This window comes from Sceloporus occidentalis, unplaced genomic scaffold (genome assembly GCF_023333645.1).
Source record: "Sceloporus occidentalis isolate IW3139 unplaced genomic scaffold, rSceOcc1.0.p SCAF_138, whole genome shotgun sequence".
Taxonomy (NCBI): Eukaryota; Metazoa; Chordata; class Lepidosauria; order Squamata; family Phrynosomatidae; genus Sceloporus; species Sceloporus occidentalis.
In genome coordinates, this window is record NW_028317118.1 from 1,191,965 (window position 1) to 1,210,256 (window position 18,292).

The following is an 18,292-nucleotide window of genomic DNA, read 5'->3' on the forward strand; positions in this document are numbered from 1 at the left end:
GAGCAGTCGTGTTTTCTGCTGCTCCAGAGACCAGGACATGGAGCAATGTATTAAAGCTACAGGAAATGAGGTTCTACCTAAACATTAGGAAGAACTTCCTGACAGTAAGAGCTGTTCAACAATGGAACTCACTGCCTCAGAGAGTGGTGGAGTCTCCTTCTTTGGAGGTTTTTCAACAGAGGCTGGATTGCCATCTATTGGGAGTGCTTTAATTGTATCTTCCTGCATGGCAGAATGGGGTTGGACTTCATGACCCTTGAAGTCTCTTCTAGCTCCTTGATTCTGTGCTATGGGAACCCTCCCCATCACTTAGGAGTTCACCCTCCAGTACTGAACAGATGACTCTCCAACACTGATAAAGGTGATTTACAAGGAAGGTTGTTTTAATATACATGCTGTGTAGGCATCTTCTACAAACATCTTGAGCAGAACAGCATGGAATTTGTCATCTGGACTGGTCTGGTTGTTACAGCCTGAACAAAAGTTGTTCTGATGTTGAAATAGGAGCCACAGACTCCTACGAGCATAATCAAACCAAACTCATGCACTGGTTTCAACAAATGGAAGTGAAGCATTTGTGCAACCTTTCCTTGGCATGCATTTGTTCCCTTACAATATTTTGTAAATACATCACAACACTCTCTGTCCTGCTTTGCTCTGATTGCCAAGTTCAATGTGCATGAATGTTCAACAATGGGTAGCTAATTCACAGAGTAGCATGAACATGACATTTCTGCCAACATGCCTGATTGCCAAAGGCGCATTTGTGAACGGCTTCCACCATATATATATATATATGGTGTATATAAGGTGTCTCTTCATGAGGACAGCTGAACAACCTGGTAAGACTTCTGCCCAAATAAATACTGGGAACAGGAGAAAAGCCCGCTTTCCTTGATCTGCCAACTGCATAAAACTTTCAGTATAAGCAGCCCATAAGAGCCCTTCATTGGGGAAACAAATTCCAGGGGAAGATACCCTGAAATTTCTTAAAGCTTCAGATACTCTCTGAGAATCCAGAATCTAATGAATAATTAAGCTAATACCAGAGTTTTAGGATTTACCATACATCCTACTTGGTAAGCTTAACTTTTTAGAATTACAACTGCGAGCGTAGTGGGGATGCTAGGAGTTGTAGTCCAAAAGCTAATGTTTCCAAGCTCTGACCCTTACATTCTGAAGTCAAGGACACTTCAATCCATTTTTATTACTGGATCAGATGGGATATATATATCTTAAGCCACAGACCAGAGTGGCCAACTCTACATGATGAACCACAACTCCCATAATATCTGACTAGACCACTGGCCATCCTATGTTGGATTAATGGGAACAGGAGCCCAACAGCTGGAGGGCACTGTTTTCCATCCCTGTTGTAAGCAGATGCTAGATGGACCAGGACTTACTGCTATCTACTTCATGATGCTGCTGCTTCTCCACTCTGCCCAAACGTAGCTTCTGCTCTCGTGCAGGGGTGGCAACCTGTGGCTGTCCAGATGGTGCTGGGCAGCAACTCCCATCAACCTTAAGCAGCCTGGCCAACAGTGAGCAATGACAGGAGTAACAGTCCAACAACCTCTGGAGGACTGCATTTTCCTTATCCCTGCCTTTAGACTGTTGACTCAGAAAAACTGAGGCTACCTGAACGCTTGTGTTGATCAGTCACCCGCAGACATTCCTGAAGCCTAATAAGGCATGCTACAGGTGGAACATGGCAAGTGCGGACCTGAATGAGAATAGCATGCTTTGACACAGGCTGCGGGGGGGGGGGGGGGGTCCTTGGACTGCCATCTGATCCTTACTAATAGAGCCTGTGAACATGAAGCACTTCAGTGGGGGAATGGGGAGAAAAAGGTTGCACCAGTGGTACTAGCAGAGTTTTACCTAGGACAATAGAGAACACCTGTAGAGTTACAGACTGACTGCACTCACCCTGCTCTTTATTCAGATTTGTGAACGCCCAACTAAGCTGAAGCCAGCTGGGCATCTGCAGGGGCTGCCTCTAAAACACTTCCCATCACTGAAGGGAGGCAAGCAGAGTCTAAACTGGACTCCTCTGTTCTCAGTAAGACTTGCCCCAAGCTTTGCACTTTGTCCAACTGCTTTGGAGCAACACCTGCAAAGGAGTTATTTTCTCAGGTGCTCACTAGTTATTTATGCCTAGCCCCGTTCTCCTAGGTCTGTTCCTACTCACTCCTCTTTTACTTTAGGAGAAATACTCTCTGGTTGCACAATGCAGGCAGTTGGCTGGAAAAGGAAACAAGTTAAAAGTATCCTCCTGGAGGACCTCTGCACTGTGCAGCTGAGAAGTCCTGCAGCAAACCAGGAAGACACACATCAGGAGGTCACAAATGCATGCAGCAGCTATGGGCTGGAACCTTGTACCTCACCACTCCGGGCTTTCACTGCGGTATACATCACTGGCATGCATGTTTCATAGGGACAAAGGGGTGCATGCCCTGTTTCAGACAAAGCCTTTGTGACTGGGCAGAAACTCCATCTTTGGCACGTCAGAGTACAATCTCTTACTGCAGCATTCCTGTCCTCATCTGGAAGGAAAGGCCATCTCCTCGTGTAGCTTGCTGCGGAAAGAGATACAATATAGGGTCACTCCAGTGTGTTTACAAATGTAAACCAACTCCAGTTTCTAAAACCTGGTCCTTTAATAGAATGACAGAGATATCTTCACCACTACTACTAGAGGTGGCAAAACTGCAATCTCAGAAGGGAACCTATTCAGGCACTGCCCATAGAAGCACTAGAACAACACCACTACCCCTGCCAGCCCAAATGATCAGAAATATCTCAATAACTAAGGGAATGGAGTCTCACCAGTTCTGTGAATTGTGCACCCCTTCTATAAACAAAGTCCAGCCTACAAAAGCCTACCTTGGCTGAAATACTATTGGTTAGTCCCAACTAGAAGAGACCCATTGAATCAGCTTTTGAGTCAATAAATAGGTTTATTCAATAGGCCTATTCCAGTTGGAATAGGATTTGCACTCCTTGCGTTTTACATACTCAAACCTTCATTCTGCAAGTCACACCCAAGCCACTCCAGATTCTATAAAGAGCTGCATACCTTATTAATTTCTTTATGCCTCTCCTTTGTCACAATCTCTTCAAGGACCTCGCCATCACCTTTAATAAGTCTGTAAGAGAAGCCATGTCAGTGCTCCCATCTCAGTTTCACACACAGTAGCTATCCATACACCTGTCAATATTACTTGTGTAGAGTTATAGCAACATTTTGAAACCATCAGATAGTCAGGGTAACACAAATGTTAAGACTTTTTTTCCATGGAGAAAACCAGCTATGGGAGAGAAAACCACATGGTTCTGTTATCAGTGAAACCGAGGAAAGGTATGTTTCGTGACCTTCATTATTGCTGTTGTGTGCCTTCAAGTTGTGTCCAGCGTATGGTAACCCTATGATTCACAGAGTTTTCTTGGCAACATTTCTTTAGAAGAGGTTTTCCACTGCTTTCGTCTTAGGAAGCTGAGAGAGTGGGACTTGCCCAAGATTGCCTAAAGGGATTGCTGGCTAAGCAAGGATTTGAACACTAGTCCAAGTCCCAACACCCAAATCATGGCACCACACTAGCTTTTTAGTGATGTTAATTCCACCCCAATTATTGCACCTTGTTCTGCCTGTTTCTGGGTCGGTGACTCTCCTTATCACACTCTGTCGTGCATCCCATTCCTCTTTTGTCATTGGCTTCATGGCTTGGATGCGGGATTTCTGCTCATCTGTCAGGGCTGAAAGGTAGAGAAGAGTCAAAACGGTGGTCTCGCCTACAGACCCTCCTCTGAAAATCAGGGAGTGAATGGATCAGTCCTAACTGGAATAGTGCTTTGATCTCTACATCCCACTGGTTAAAAACACACAACCAGCAACCAACCAGTGCGTTCAGACTTCACAGCATCTAAGAAAAAAGTCCTCAAGGAGAAAGACTTGTCATCATCCAAAGCATTAAGCCTAATCTTTGGCTGCTGAGTTTTAACTGGCCTGTTCACAAAACACAACTCCCTGGAAATATAGCCTTGTGCATGGACATGTTTAATCTGACGTAAACAGATTCCCTTGCTTGAAATGCAAGTCTTACCTGGCCCAGGGTCTGCCACAGTCTCTCTCTGCCACTGGTCTAGAGAAGGTCCAGGCAGCTCCTCCACTTTCATTTTCCCCTCCTTCTCCCTCTCTTTCATTTTCTTCTTTGCTTTCCTTTTTGCTTTCTTCTTCATCCGCCTCTTCTTTTGCTTTTTATCCTTCTCTTTGGGCAGCTTCTTCTTGCTCTGCTTCCTCTTTTTAGGCTTGGATTTACCATCACCCGATTCTTCAGGAGAGGAGTCAGAGGAGGAAGACGATGTAGAGGATGAGGAAGTGGTCTCCGAGGAGGACGAGGAGGATGAAGCACTGCTGATCTTTCTCCTCTTCTTGTCTTTTTTCTTTTTTTCCACTGGAACCCAGCATCAATCAGAGGTTAGAAGAAAGTATCTGTGGAGTACCATATAGCTCCAGAAGTGTCATCCAAAGAGGAAAAGGGACGTTCTCTTTTCTAGTCCTGTCCAGGACCCAGCCTAGTCACCCTTCTTCAATGCTCTACCCATTGCAGCATTCTGGTGTTTTTAAAGGATGTATGGGCAGAGGTAGATACAGAGAGAGGTTTCATTGCCTTCACAATGACATTACTCCATGTTCCCTTGCCCATGGGAGAGCAGAACAAGAAGCCAGGATACATTTCTAGCTTATGAAAATGGTTGCACAGTGTTCTAGTGTGGATGTGGCCCGCTGCCTCAGAAAAGATATAATTGGGGGTCTCAATTTACAACCAAAGAAACAAACACACAGATTCAGCAGTGCGTCCACTGGCCACCTGAGGGACAAACCTTTCCATTTAAAAAGCCACCGTTTTTTAGCTGCTAGGGTGCTGGACAGATGTTTTATGGACAATATTCAGGAAGCAAATGCAGTATTCCTTTAAGAACCTGGATTGCAGGAGGAATCACTTCACTCTGCAGACCACGTTCTACATAAAAACAGGGTTGAAATATGTCTAAGATGGTGCATGGAGGAACAGCAATGGGGAGGGTTCTGTTGCGTTGTCCTGACCCAAACATGAATGCCTTCCCTCCTGAGTCCACAATTCTACATTTGTTAAGCAACGGTAAAGGTAAATAAGACTGTTGATGGAGAACAGAAGTGAGTCACTTATGACCCTCCAAATCTCACTGGACTAAAACTCCCATCAGCACTAGCCAGCAGTGATAGATGATGGGATTTGCAGTCCAGCAAGATGTGGAGAGCCACACATTGCCCACCGCTGCTTCCGAAGCAGCCGAGGAATTGACCTTACCGTCTCTGGCAGAGGCTGAGCTCAGCCTGAGCCTTTCAGATTCAGGTCCTCTCTTGCTGGCCGGAGACTGGCTTCTCCTGCTCTTGGAATCCTTGCTGCTCTTCCTCCTCTTCTTTACCTTCTTTTTCTCGCTCGCATCCCGCTTGCTCCAAGAGTCACTTCGGCTCCTGCTGTGAGATCTTTTCCTCGGCTGGTTGTGAGCCATTGTACACTCAACCCTATTCCAGACAAATTGTTTTTTTTTTCAGTGGTTAAGATAGTGGTTAACCATTGAATTATCAAATGTATAATGTAATCATTGACCTTTTTAATGTGCTTGTGAATGGGAAGGGCATGCCTCGAGGCCTTGCATGGTGGCCTTTATAGCCTTATTGTGGTGCCAGAATCCTGCTGTTTCTGTAAGACGTTGACAATTGTTCCTACCTAGAACTTATATGCACTGCATTCATATTCCTTGGGTAACTCAACCTGGTGAGAGCAAACTTGATGTCATGGTGGGCAGGAGTGGTTCCCTCAAGAGAATGGAGTGGCAACTGTGGCCTTCCAGAGCTGGTTGAACATTTTTGTGGGTCTTTCGGGCGCTGCGGCCATGTTCTAGAAGAGTTTATTCCTGCCGTTTCGCCTGCATTTGTGGCTGGCATCTTCAGGATCAGAAGAGGATGAAACCCACGGCCATTCACTCCTTGGAGGATTTGACAGAAATGAACCTGGACCAGAAATATGTTAACCTTCTACACCAGTAGTCCCCAAAGAGTGCCCTTTCAGAGAGTGTTGGACTTCATCTCCCAGAAGCCTCAGCCCTATGGGCCAATAGCCTGGGATTCTGGGAGCTGAAGTCCAAAATTCGCTTAAAGACCACAGTCTGGGGGCCACTGAGTGTATGGTCCAAAAAGAGTGCCCTTTCAGAGCTCTTGGACTTCATCTCCCAGAAGCCTCAGCCACGTTGGCCAATAGCGTGGGATTCTGGGAGCGGAAGTCCAAAATCTCTTTAAAGGGCACAGTCTGAGGACCACTACTCCACACACTCAAAAGCACAAAGGGTTCCTTCTGTCCCCTTTAAGCAAGTTCCCCTCGCCTCCGCTGCCCATCACAGCCCTGTCAGCCAATCTCCGCGTCCCATTTCGCGCCTTGCCTCTTAAGCCCCGCCCCTTGGCTAAATAGCGTCCCGGCTTGAGGGCCAAAGCGCATGCGTCAGGGCTCTATCGCCTCCCGGCCTAATTTGGCCCCGCTGTGGCACAGACTCACCTCTGGCCTCGGAGGGGAACAAGCACGACGGCGCTTGCGGGCGCTGGGTTTCCGGAGGGCCGCAAGCGTTTGTAGAGTTTCTCTGAGGCGAGTTCCGGTTGGCACCTAGTCCGTCGCTCAAAGGCGTCTGGCAGGAAACCTGAGGCCGCGTCCTTTGGTTCCGACGTCCTTTGGTTCCGGTCGGGTCCCCACAACAAACTCCAACTCCCAGAATTCCATCGCCTGGGTGCAGCCTCAGTTTGTTCCCTTTATGAAAAGAGACAGAAAGAGAACAGACCTACCTCCTCTCCAGTGAAGCCACTTCCCACATTGCCACACTACCCCCCTCTTGGAGGCTGAGCACTGCTCTTCCCCTTTGGCTGCCTCCTGTTGCATTCTGGGGCTTGTAGTTCAGCAAAGCCAAAGCATTCTCTTGGCTGCGAAGTTGAAATGCCCCTCCCTTCGACTTCACAGCTCGACTCGACTGTTTCTGGAAAGGGCCGTGTAAAGGTATAAGAAATAATAAGAACAGTAATACTAATAGTAGGGGAAAAAACCCAGTTTGACACCGCTTTGACTGCCTTGGCTCAAATCCCAGCATGCAACACGAGGCAGCCAGGTACCCAGCATGGAGAAACAGAGGGGTATCTGTGTGTTAAGTGCCTTCAAGTCAGGCTTAACTTATGGCAACCCTGAGGCATCTCCAAGTGAACCTCTCAACAACCCAGTTCATTTCTTGCAGACTCAGGGCAGAGGTTTCCTTGACTGAGTCTCTCCATCTGGAATAGGCTCCTCCACTTTTCCTACTGCCTTCTACATTACCTAGCATTAATGTCTTTTCTAGTGAGTCACATCTTCTGATATGACCAAAGTACAACAGCCTCAGTTTAGTCATCTTAGCTTCTAGGGAGAGTTCAGACATGACTTACTCTAGGACCTACTAGTTTGTCTTTAAACACCAAAGCATTAATAAAACCTCCTTGCCTGCCAGCAGAAAGACCCGCTTAGCTGAGTTCCAGAACCTGGGAGCAGCAACCAAAAAGGCATTCTTGTCACATCCCCACCAACTGCACCTCAAATGACAGCGAGAACAAAAGAGCTTCCACCAAAGAATTTAGTAGCCAAGCGGACACTTGGGGTAACATATTTACACTTGGAGATACATATTTTACAGACAACTGTTCTTTCTTGTGATAAGACAGTAAGATTTCAGTTGAGAGTCATGCAAGTCTGTAATCTGCCTCTGCATAACTTGTTCTCAGTGATTTTGCTCTGACTGCTGCATTACAATGTCTTTGGTCCTTTAATGCATGGAATACACACTATCCTCAGCTTGGCCTGTGGAGAACACCTTAAGGCTACCATTGTTGTTATGGAAGTGAAGGTGCAAGTCATCTTTATTGCCTCTCTATATTAGGGCACATACATCCACGGTATCAGACTGTCCGCCGTCAAGGCTGCTGGTAAAACCGTCCCCAAACCCTTCAGCTTCCACCAGTTCTGGTTTCCTGTTGCACATTGGACAAAGCTGGTTTCGGACAGCAGAGGATCTCATCCAGATGATCAGGTTCCAGCGTTCTCCAGAGGTGACAGGCAGTGCCCCATGCATCTGTCCTCCACGATGGAACAATCCATGAAAAAGCACATGTTCAACCTCAACGTACTTTGGCACAGGGTTGGTGTCCTTTAAAAGCAGAAAGATGTTAAGATGAAAATTGCCAGCCAAATGAGACTCTTTTGGATAAGAACAGAAGAAATGGAAACATGTCTTCCCTGATATGGGAAATTTGCTACTACATACTGTAAAGGTGGCCAATAAGTCCAGATAAATTAATGCTCAGCCCACCAATGTTAAATGGAACCTCAATCTGTCTAACCCAGTGGACCATATGCAACGCTAAAATACATTCAGTTTCCTCTTATTTCCCCCAGCACTCTATCACCCATAGGTATAGCATCTCTAACCATGCAGGTTGCGTATAATGGGTTCCGATCCAGATACAATATAAACCATTAAATAAACAAATACAAAATAAGCTGCAGAAAGCTTTAAGTTTTGAAATGAAGGCACCTGTCTGAATTCAGCAAAGTAGAGGTTGCCCTCGGTGAACTCTTTCCCCAGGGAGACATTAAGCGTGACTTCTGCGTTGTCATAGTGGGAACTCAAATCCAGGTCTTCGTGTAAGGCATATTTCACAACAAAAGCTTTATGGCTGTCCAAGTGGCCTCCCCCACAATCTGGATAAAGCAGGGCCGTGAGGGGCTGCAGGTATTTGTCACGCAGAGGAGTGATGAAAGCTTCGTCCATCCCAAGTTCATTTAAAAGAACCTACAGGGGGCAGTATAAAAGAGAGAAAGAACAAGTTAGAGACTGCAAGTGATAATTCAAGTAATTTGTAACAGCTGAGTTCTTTCAATGGCTGGGAATGCTCCTCCATCTTCTTATATTATCTTAATATATCTTAATATCTCGCCAACACTGAGATCTGTCAGGATCCTCCAGGGACCTCAGAGCTGCTGTAATAATTTTGCATCTGGCTGCGGATACACTCTGCCCACAAAGCAAAGAATGATGGTATGGGAGGCTTCAGAGGCAGTCCCATTGATTCTGCCATGTTTACTGTATGTGGGACTAAAATTGGATTCAGTCTACAAATTTCCTAGTTGACAGATCAGTTCCTTTCCATATGGCATACTTGTTAAATTCAGGTGAGCCATAATAGCCCATCAGAACCTCTATGTACTGAGGCAATATATCTCCCAAGTACCAGGAACAGGGGCAAAAGGTTAACTACACCTTCGTATCATGCCTTGCTTGGGAGAATCTGGGGCAAAAGCTATAGATCATCTTCATTCTCCTAACAACTTGAATCAATAATGTTTGCTTTAAAGCAAGCCATGCTGTTTCCAACAAGACGTACTCTCAATCCTCCTTACAATGTGATGTTGAGTTTGTCGCCTACCAAATATGAATCTCACCCCATAGTTATTCATAGAGTTTGGCCTCCCCTTGGGCATCTCAGACTGTTCAAAATTCTCTAGCTCTTCGATGAAAGCTTGACAGAATTCCTTGGAAAATACTGGCAGTCGATAGATTCTCTTATCTGATATAAGGAAATAAAAAAAGTGGAAGAGGCTTGAGTAAGAGTGTCCTTCAGGAAATCAGACAGAAAAAAGTTGGCTTTGTTTTTGGTAAATGGGTTCATTTTTATTAAGATGGAGCCCTAGTTTATTGAGAGAGTTCATGCTTTGCCTACAGAAGGGTCTCATGTTTAATCAGGCATCTCCACTTGAAGGAATCTGAGGTACCAAGGCTGGGAAAGATACATCTCTGCCAAATACTTTTGAGAGTCTCCAACCATCAAAATAAATCTTTCTGGACAAAAGGGACCAATGGCTTCTTCATCTTGTTTTAGTGTGTAGTAAACTTGAGTAGGTTGTTTAGGAAAATCTGTGAGCTGCTATTCTTTGCGGCTTTATCTTATTTTGAAAACAAGGATGTCTTCAAAAGCAGAACTTGTCAGTGCCTTCAATCCAAATCCTAACAACAACCCTGTTTTTCTTACGGCACCTTCAGCAATGTCAGTTGTATAGGCAAAATACCAATACAATCAACCATCTGCTACAAAGAACAGTAGAAGGAGTAGAAAGAGACCACAAGGCCATCCAATCCAACCCCATTCTGCCATGCAGGAATACATAATCAAAGTACCCCCAACATATGGCCAGCCAGCCTTTATTTAAAAACTTCCAAAGACATCACTGCATTCTGAAGCAGCATATTCAAGTGTCAAACAGCTCTTAGTATCAGAAGGTTCTTGTTTTCTTGTAGTTTGAATCCATTGGCCTGTGTCCTAGTCTCTGGAGCAGCAGAGTACTAGTAGTACTAGTAGTGTCTTGCCTTGTGTACACCTTGCTGATAAACGCATTTTGCTTACCTGATATAGTTGCTACACGGGTGAGGAGGCCTTGGGGATCTGCCTCTTTGGATGTGCAGTAGTTGACAGTTTCTAAAAATTGTGGTGCTAGAAATGATTCCTAACATGGGAAGAAAAGGAAAATGTGTGAAAGAGACTTTGAAAGTGCCATTTTAAGAGGGTTCTCTCCCTACAGACCTCCTGGTATATCTCTCCCTTCACACACACACACAGAATACCTGCCTCTGTCCTTAAAAGGTATCAACATCAGTATCACTATTAGCCATTATTAAAACTACACAGCACCTCCTTACCCAAGGGCTGCTAACTCTACTTGAAGTCTACATCACCATAAAGGAGTACTGACTCCCTGTTGCTGATGTGTTTGTTTTATGGGAATATCACCACAGCAAATGCGTTCTCCGCAGGGCACCTCCACCCACAGACCTGTGTTCAAATGTATCAAAGGAGAATCTTTACCTGTAGAGCATAGAGCTGTGGATGCTTTGGTCTGTAGTTCTGGGAGATGATTGTTTTTCTTTCTCTAGAACGGCAACTTAATTCCTTTCTTCTCTGTACTTCTTTCTCAATCTAGAAAAATCCAAGTTGATGCTTATTAAGAGATCCTGAGAAGGATAGAAAAGAGTCTTCAGAACCCAATCTTCTCCGTATTTACTTTGGTGTAACATGGAGCCTCTCATTTCCATAGCTGTATGATAGTTATATGTGTAGTCTAATCCTGTCTGTTCTTAGAAGCAAAATCTGATGAGTTCAAAGTGATGTTGTGAGTGTGTGGTGGGAGTAGCAGGCCCTGTATAATATGCTAGACCTTTGTTTGTTGTTGTTTAATTTGCTTAACTAACTGGTTTCATGTTTTATGAGCATTTAATTTCTTTTACATTTTCCATGCTGTTGGTTTTTAACTCTTTGATTGTTTGAAGTGCTATAAAGGGTAATAATAAAACTGAATCTATCTACAGCAGTGGTTCTCAACCTTCCTTGTAATACAGTTCCTCCAGTTGTGGTGACCCCCAACCGTAAAATTTGGTTCCTAAAACCTTGGTTATACCGTACCATTGGTGGATTTGAATCTGCTTCAGAGGCCATCTTGGCTAAAGAGGCAGAGGCAGCGTAAAGTGGGATGAAGTCTGGTAGTACTCTAAGTAGGACTGAACAAATGAATCCTTTACTATCTAACTCGGCAGGGGTCAAATTCTACCGTACCTCTTCGATTACAGCTTTAAATTCGTCCTTGCTTCTGCAGCCACGTTGTCGTAGCGCCTGTGAAATGAAGGGGTGCCAGTCAATTTCAGGAATTTCAGGAATCGCACACACACTTTGTGAAGTTGGAGGCTTTCATGGCTGGCATTTATTGGTTTCTGTGGGTTTTGGGGGCTCTGTGGCCATGTTCTGGAAGAGTTTATTCCTGACGTTTCGCCAGCATCTGTGGCTGGCATCTTCAGAGAATGCTGGCATAGAAGAGAGTTGGGTATATATACTGTTCCACTCTCTTCCATGCCATCATTCTCTGAAGATGCCAGCCACAGATGCTGCTGGCGAAATGTCAGGAAGAAACTCTTCCAGAACACGGCCACAGAGCCTGAAAGACCCACAAAAAGCTATGCACACACATTTACTTTATGAAGTACACCTCCTGCCTTTCTGCAGCAGCAGCAGCAGCACACACTACAGAAATAACTCAGGTTGAGACTGCTTCAACTGCCCTGGCTCAGTGCTAGGGAATTCTGGGAACGGTAGTTTCGCAAGGCATAAATAGGATAAAGAGGTGTCCCCCCGCCATTAAACTATCCCCGGAGCTCGGGCTTTACCGGCCCATAGTCCCTCCGGAGCTGCTCCGGATCCCCCGAGTAACGGACGTGGAGCCCGTAGCGCTGGACGAAGAGGTTGTCTGTGAAAAAGCAAGCGCAGGCTCGAAAGCAGGGCCGGCCCGGCTCCATGGTTTTAGCCCTTCTCCCGCGGGACCGGAAGTCAAAAGAGGAACGGGTCCGTCGCCGGAACCGCCTCGGCCGGAAACAAGGGGCGCGCCCACAAGTTCCGGCCTCCAAGGGCCAAAGGGGAAATGCAGCTGTAATCCGGGTTGACCCCGGTTTCACTGCCATGTCCTCCATAGATATGTGTGTGTGTGACAGAGAGGGAGAGAGATATATGTGTGTGTGTATATACACATTCATGTGAAGGGACTACCTTTTTTAATACACACACATATGTATATGCATACATATACACACATGTATATATATCTCTCCCTCTGTCACACACAGAGCATATATATATTTACACATACAGACATACGTGTAAATAAACATATACACAAATACATATACGCCTATATATATATATATATCCACACACATATAGACATACATATAAACGTGCGTGTGCGTTTGCACACACACACACACAAGTATATAAACAGAGAGAGAGACAGACACGGGGAATGCCTTCCTTCCCTTCGGTGGGGCCCGCTTCTCCCGCTGCAGCCGGGCCTTTCCCGCCGACGGTGCCTCCTGGAAAGCGCTCCGACCGGGCTGCCTGCCTGGCTTGGCCCGCTGGGGCCCTGGCCTGGCCTTGGGGAGCATGGAGTCGGCGCTGGAGGTGGCCGAGGAAGAGGTGGTGGCGGCGGCGGGGGGCGAGGAGGAGTCCAGCAGCAGCAGCCGCAGCCCCCCGAGCAAATTCGGGGACATCTTCCGGCTGCTCTCGGAGGGCGCCTTCCCGCCCACCTTCGGCGCCATCAAGAGGAAGAACCTCAAGCGCTACGCCCAGAAGTTCGTCGTCGACGGTGAGGGGCTGCCCTGCAGCCACACTGGGGGAGTAACCCGGTTTGGCACCGCTTTAACTGCCCTGGCTCAAGGCGATGGAATTCTGGGAGTTGGAGTTTGTTGTGGGCCCAGCTCCGCTCTGGGCCCCACAACAAACTCCAACTCCCAGAATTCCATCGCCTTGAGCCAGAAGAAGTTAAAGCGGGGCCAAACCGGGTTATTCCCCCAGTGTGGATGCCGCTCTAATCCAACACTCAAAGCCACTACAACTATTAGGAGGCTTGTTGTTATTGTTGTCTGCCCTCATTTATCGTAGGGTTTTTCTGGGCAAGGTTTGCTCAAAGATGGCTTGCCCCGGAGGAGGCTGAGAGAGTGTGACTTTGCCCAAGGTCATCCAGTGGGTTTCCATCGTGGCCAAGTCTCGATTCGAACCCTGGTCTCCAGAGTCCCAGCCTGGCACTCAAATCACTGCACCAAGCTGCCTCTCTGACAATAATAATAATAATAATGCACCCTATTAAAAGGCTTGCTGTTGTTGTGTGCCCTCAAGTCATTTCCGAACCACGGCAACCCTAAAGCAAAACCTGTCATTGGGTTTTCTGGGCAAGGTTTGTTCGGGGGAGATTTGCCCTTGCAATAGGGCACAACAGGGCCCTTCGCCGGCCTGGCTTTCTCTCGGATGACTACTAGGCCGCTCTGTCCTCTTTCCGCAGGGGGCTGCCTCTATTATGTGGGCCCAAAGAAGGAAGAGAAACGCGAAGTTGTGGTCGACCCTGAGAGACGGCGACAGGTCTTTCTGGAGAGCCACTTCACGGAGATTGGGAACCACCTTGGACAGAAGAAAACGGTGCATCGGATCCAGAGCCGGTATTATTGGCTGGGCATCGTCAAAGACGTGGTGGACTGGGTAAATGCTTAAAAAGCCAGCCGACTGTTCCGGAATCATTTCCATCCTGGGGCAGATGTGTAAGAGCCGGACTAGGTTTTGCCCGGTGATGCCTTTTCCTATTAATTGAGCACCAACAATGCGGCCGGTGCTATCTGTCTGGGTCTAAAATATACTGTAGCCTCTGTCCCTATTCTTTTTTCCCTTCTCTTTTTCTCTCCCTATCCCAGATCAAGATGTGTGAAACCTGCCAAAACACAGAGCATGGCAAGAGCCTGCTGAAAAAATCCCGACCTGTCAAAGTGGAATCGCCATGGGAAGTTCTAGGACTGGATGTCTATGGTATGTTTCTTTTAGCGCAATACAAACACATAATTCAATGGTGAAAACAGACTCCCCTGTCCTTTTTTTTTTTGAAGACGGCCCAATTGGTTCTGCTATTGTATTTGCATGCAATGACATGAAAAGCGAGGAAGAGGTAAGGAAAGCAGGGCAATGTGGTTTTAAATTGAACCAAAAATGTGTAAAATGTACGAAAAGGAACACTAGAAGCTAGAATCCTATTCAGAGCTTGGGAGTGTCTCATCTGTGTCTGCTAGTGGAGGTGTAACTGGGAAGTATAGAGTTAACGTTTTAATATTCTGAACAGTAGTAGTGACTGACTACTTTGTGGGCAGGATTTGGCGGCATAACTAACAAATTACTTTTAAAAAAATAAACCTTCAAGCTCTGGTCATATCCTCAAGAGATACCATATATACTCAACTATAAGTCGAGAAATTTTTGCCCCCAAATAGTCGCCAAAATCCTGGAGTAGATGTATACACGGGTCAGTGGGGTCCTCCGACCAAGCGCCCTTCCCAGCCTTCTCTCCAGCCGGCCTCCCTCCTCCTGAGAAGGGAAGCTGGCTAGAGAGAAGGCAGGGAAGGGCACACGTTCGCCCCTCGCAGCCTTCTCTCCAGCCGGCCTCCCTCCTCCTGAGGAGGGAGGCCGGCTAGAGAGACGCTGATCGTCCTGGAGCCTCTCCCTAGCTGGGCTGCCCTCTTAAGACTGACCCTTGACCTATCCACGGGTCATATAAAAATCCCCATTTCTGGCCCCAAAAGTTGACCTCAACTTATACATAAGGTCGACTTATACATGAGTATATACCAGTGAGGGCGAACCTATGGCACGTGTGCCGGGGTGGCACTCAGAGCCCTCTCTGTGGGCACATGTGCCATCACCCCAGCACAGAGTTTGCCAGGGTTTGTTACTAGAAAGCCAGAGGGACATGGCACTTTGCAATAAATAAGCGAGTTTTGGATGGCAGTTTGGGCACTCGGCTTCTAAAAGGTTCTCCATCACTGGTATATACGGTAGTAGTATTTTAACATGGCATAGATGGAGGGCAGGATAGGACAGAGCGACAGGCATGGACTTAAGCCTCCGTTGAGATGATCCCTTAAGCCTTTGGACAGGCTACTCACCTGGGTCTTGCCTTTCTCTCCCCATTTCACCCCTTCTGCTTTGTAATATTGTCATGACAACTGACTGTCCATTTTGGATTTGATATTCCTAGGACCATTCCCCGAGTCCGGCCGGGGCAACACACATGTCCTCGCAGTAATGGATCACTACTCTAAGTGGGTGGAGGCCATCCCTCTGCAGAAGAGAGATGCTCTTTCAGTAGCCACAGGCCTGTCTTCCTTGTTTTACAGGTGTGCTTTCTTATTATGTGCCTTCAAGTCGTTCCCGACTTATGGCGGCCCTAAGGCAACCCTCTCGCAGGGTATTTTTAGCAACATTTGTTTAGCGTGGTCTTGCCTTTGCTTCCTCTGAGGCGGAGAGAGTGTAACTTGCCTAAGGTCAGCCAATGGGTTTCCATGGCTGTGCTTATCTGACCTGATTTTGGTTTGAATTAAGATTTTAAAATGATGTGCCTTACACTCACAAAACACCCAGTGTTCCAGAGTTTTGAACAGTTATTTTTGGGGGACAACACTTCCCAGAATTCCCCAGCTATCACGGCTGTTCTGGGAGCTGCATTCCAAAATAGTAACTTTTCTAAGTGCTGATTATTACAGTAGGTAGGAGATAGGGCTGGGTTATTGCAAAACCTCAAGCGGAATAATGCACAAGGAATAGATGCATCAATCTGCAATCTCAACCTACCTGTTATTATTTGTTGGTTACATTTATATCCCACCTTCTCCCAGTATACTGAAGATGGAGTACACAGCTCTCTTCCTCCTCATTTTATCCTCACAACAACCTGACAGAGAGTGCCTGGCCCAATGTAGCTCAGTGAGGACTCACACCAGGATTTTCCAAGTCCCAGTCCAGCACTCTAACCACTACACCACAGTGTGTTAAAGGCCCATTGACTGTGTTCTGTTTTTTCTGATCTTATCAGTATTGTGTTTGTGAATAGGGTTTCAGGTCAAGGCCTTTTTCTTTTGGGGTATATGTGTTTCTTTAATTTCATTGCTCCCTAGTTTGGTGCAAAAGCGCAGTAAGAAGGTTTTCTGGGTCAGGCCTATTTAGTTCAGCACTCTTTTTTTCCTATAGTGACCAACTGGATGGGAACCCCACAAAAACAGAAGAGCAAATGCTCTCTCTTGCCATTCTTCTCTAGCACCTGATATTGAGAAGCTAAGTTCCAAAGTCAAATTTTCCTGATGTTTAGAAAAAAGTCACCAAGGCCAGGTTGCCTTCCCCCCCCCCCCCCCCACCAGTCACCCAGGCGTGCCTTGATGTGCAGACAGATAGAGAGACAGAGATTCACAGAGAGAGCCTGCAATCCTATACCCGCTTACCTGGGAGTAAGCACCACTGAATGCAGTGGGACTTACTTTCCAGTAGACGCGTATAGAATTCTGCTGTAAGTGATGAATCAGGAAAGCCTCAGTTTCTACCCTTTGCCAAGAATTCATTAAATAGCCTTATGCAAGCAGCTTTCTCTCAACTTCACTCTTCCCATCTGCCCTGCGGGTGGTAAGACTGGCTTATCTTTCAGTATTGTTGCATAGATTAGAGCTGGATGATACATGTGAAGCAATCTGAACACTTGAAAGTAACACATTACCACCACAACTGCTGCTACTGCCTTTACTACTACTGCTATTACTACTACTGTTATTATTGTTGCTACTCCTGCATGTGTTTAGGATATGGGGACTGAGGGATGGTGTCAAAGATGTTGTGGACAATAAATGATTCCGAGTTGCTTGTAGAAATCCCACCCAAGTCCCTGTTGAAATATCCACGTTATACCGATACACAATTCTGGCTTTTTTTATTCTTGTCATTGTTAATGTACTTCATTTGCTTTTTCTTAATAAGGTTTGGAGCATCCAAGAATATCTTCTGCAGTTTGAGCTGGGACTTCTGTGAAGAGGTAGGTCAAATACTGTCAGCCTTTGAGCAAAGCAGCTTCCCCCAACCTTGTGTCCTCCAGACTGCAAATCCCAGAATGCCCCAAATAGCTCTGTAAGATTTGGTCATTCCATTATTGGCACTGATCCATCAGTATAGCTATCCAAGGAAATCAGTAGGGTAGGATAAATGAAGCTCTGTGTATCCCATACCCTGCAATCATATCATGCATGGAATTTGGTATCAAGCAAGATTTAGGATCCTGAGAATCTTGTCTTCCATTTGCATGTTTTAAAATTGCCTAGCCCTTACAAACTGTGTAGGTAACTGTAATAAACTTGTGAAGAGTGGGGAAATTTCAGCAGCCACAGAGTGAAAGAACAGCAGAACTGGTGCCCTTGTGCCCTTTGTATAGTTTGGGGTGCAACTCCTGCAAGTCCCAGTCAGCATGGGCTGTGGTTAGGGATTATGGAAATTATATGCCAAAAAGTCTGGAAGTCACTGCCCTGTATGTGATCATAGAAGGCTCCAGTGGAACACAGTGCAGAACCCCACCACCAGGCTGCTGGTAGCTTTATTCTGCCTATCTCTGGATTCCAAGTGAACCACTTACACCTCTTCATGGCTAGCGGTAGCTGGGTAGATGGTGCATATAAGGTCTTTGAAGACAGTCTATGGCCTGTTACAGACTGCCAAAATAAAGCTGCTTTGGGTCTCTTTGGAGGTATGCTATTTAAATGATGCATGCATCCTAAGAATCCGGAAGCTGCACCA

The 18,292-nt window shown here is 46.2% G+C and overlaps 2 protein-coding genes across 2 annotated transcripts; both read right to left on the reverse strand.

Moving 5' to 3' along the window:
• Positions 1-362: 362 nt before the first annotated feature.
• On the reverse strand, positions 363-6,705 carry LOC149281143 (uncharacterized). Its single transcript, XM_089499718.1, has 6 exons — positions 6,600-6,705; positions 5,355-5,572; positions 4,107-4,457; positions 3,642-3,759; positions 3,083-3,152; positions 363-2,582 (listed from the first exon to the last, which is right to left on the reverse strand). The coding sequence occupies exons 2-6, from the start codon at positions 5,557-5,559 to the stop codon at positions 2,526-2,528; spliced, it is 801 nt and encodes a 266-aa protein (XP_089355844.1). The 5' UTR covers positions 5,560-5,572; positions 6,600-6,705; the 3' UTR covers positions 363-2,525.
• A 979-nt stretch (positions 6,706-7,684) lies between these two features.
• Positions 7,685-12,877, reverse strand: OGFOD2 (2-oxoglutarate and iron dependent oxygenase domain containing 2). Its single transcript, XM_089499641.1, has 7 exons — positions 12,325-12,877; positions 11,720-11,776; positions 10,976-11,086; positions 10,517-10,616; positions 9,558-9,682; positions 8,650-8,907; positions 7,685-8,262 (listed from the first exon to the last, which is right to left on the reverse strand). The coding sequence occupies exons 1-7, from the start codon at positions 12,685-12,687 to the stop codon at positions 7,987-7,989; spliced, it is 1,290 nt and encodes a 429-aa protein (XP_089355767.1). The 5' UTR covers positions 12,688-12,877; the 3' UTR covers positions 7,685-7,986.
• Positions 12,878-18,292: the final 5,415 nt, after the last annotated feature.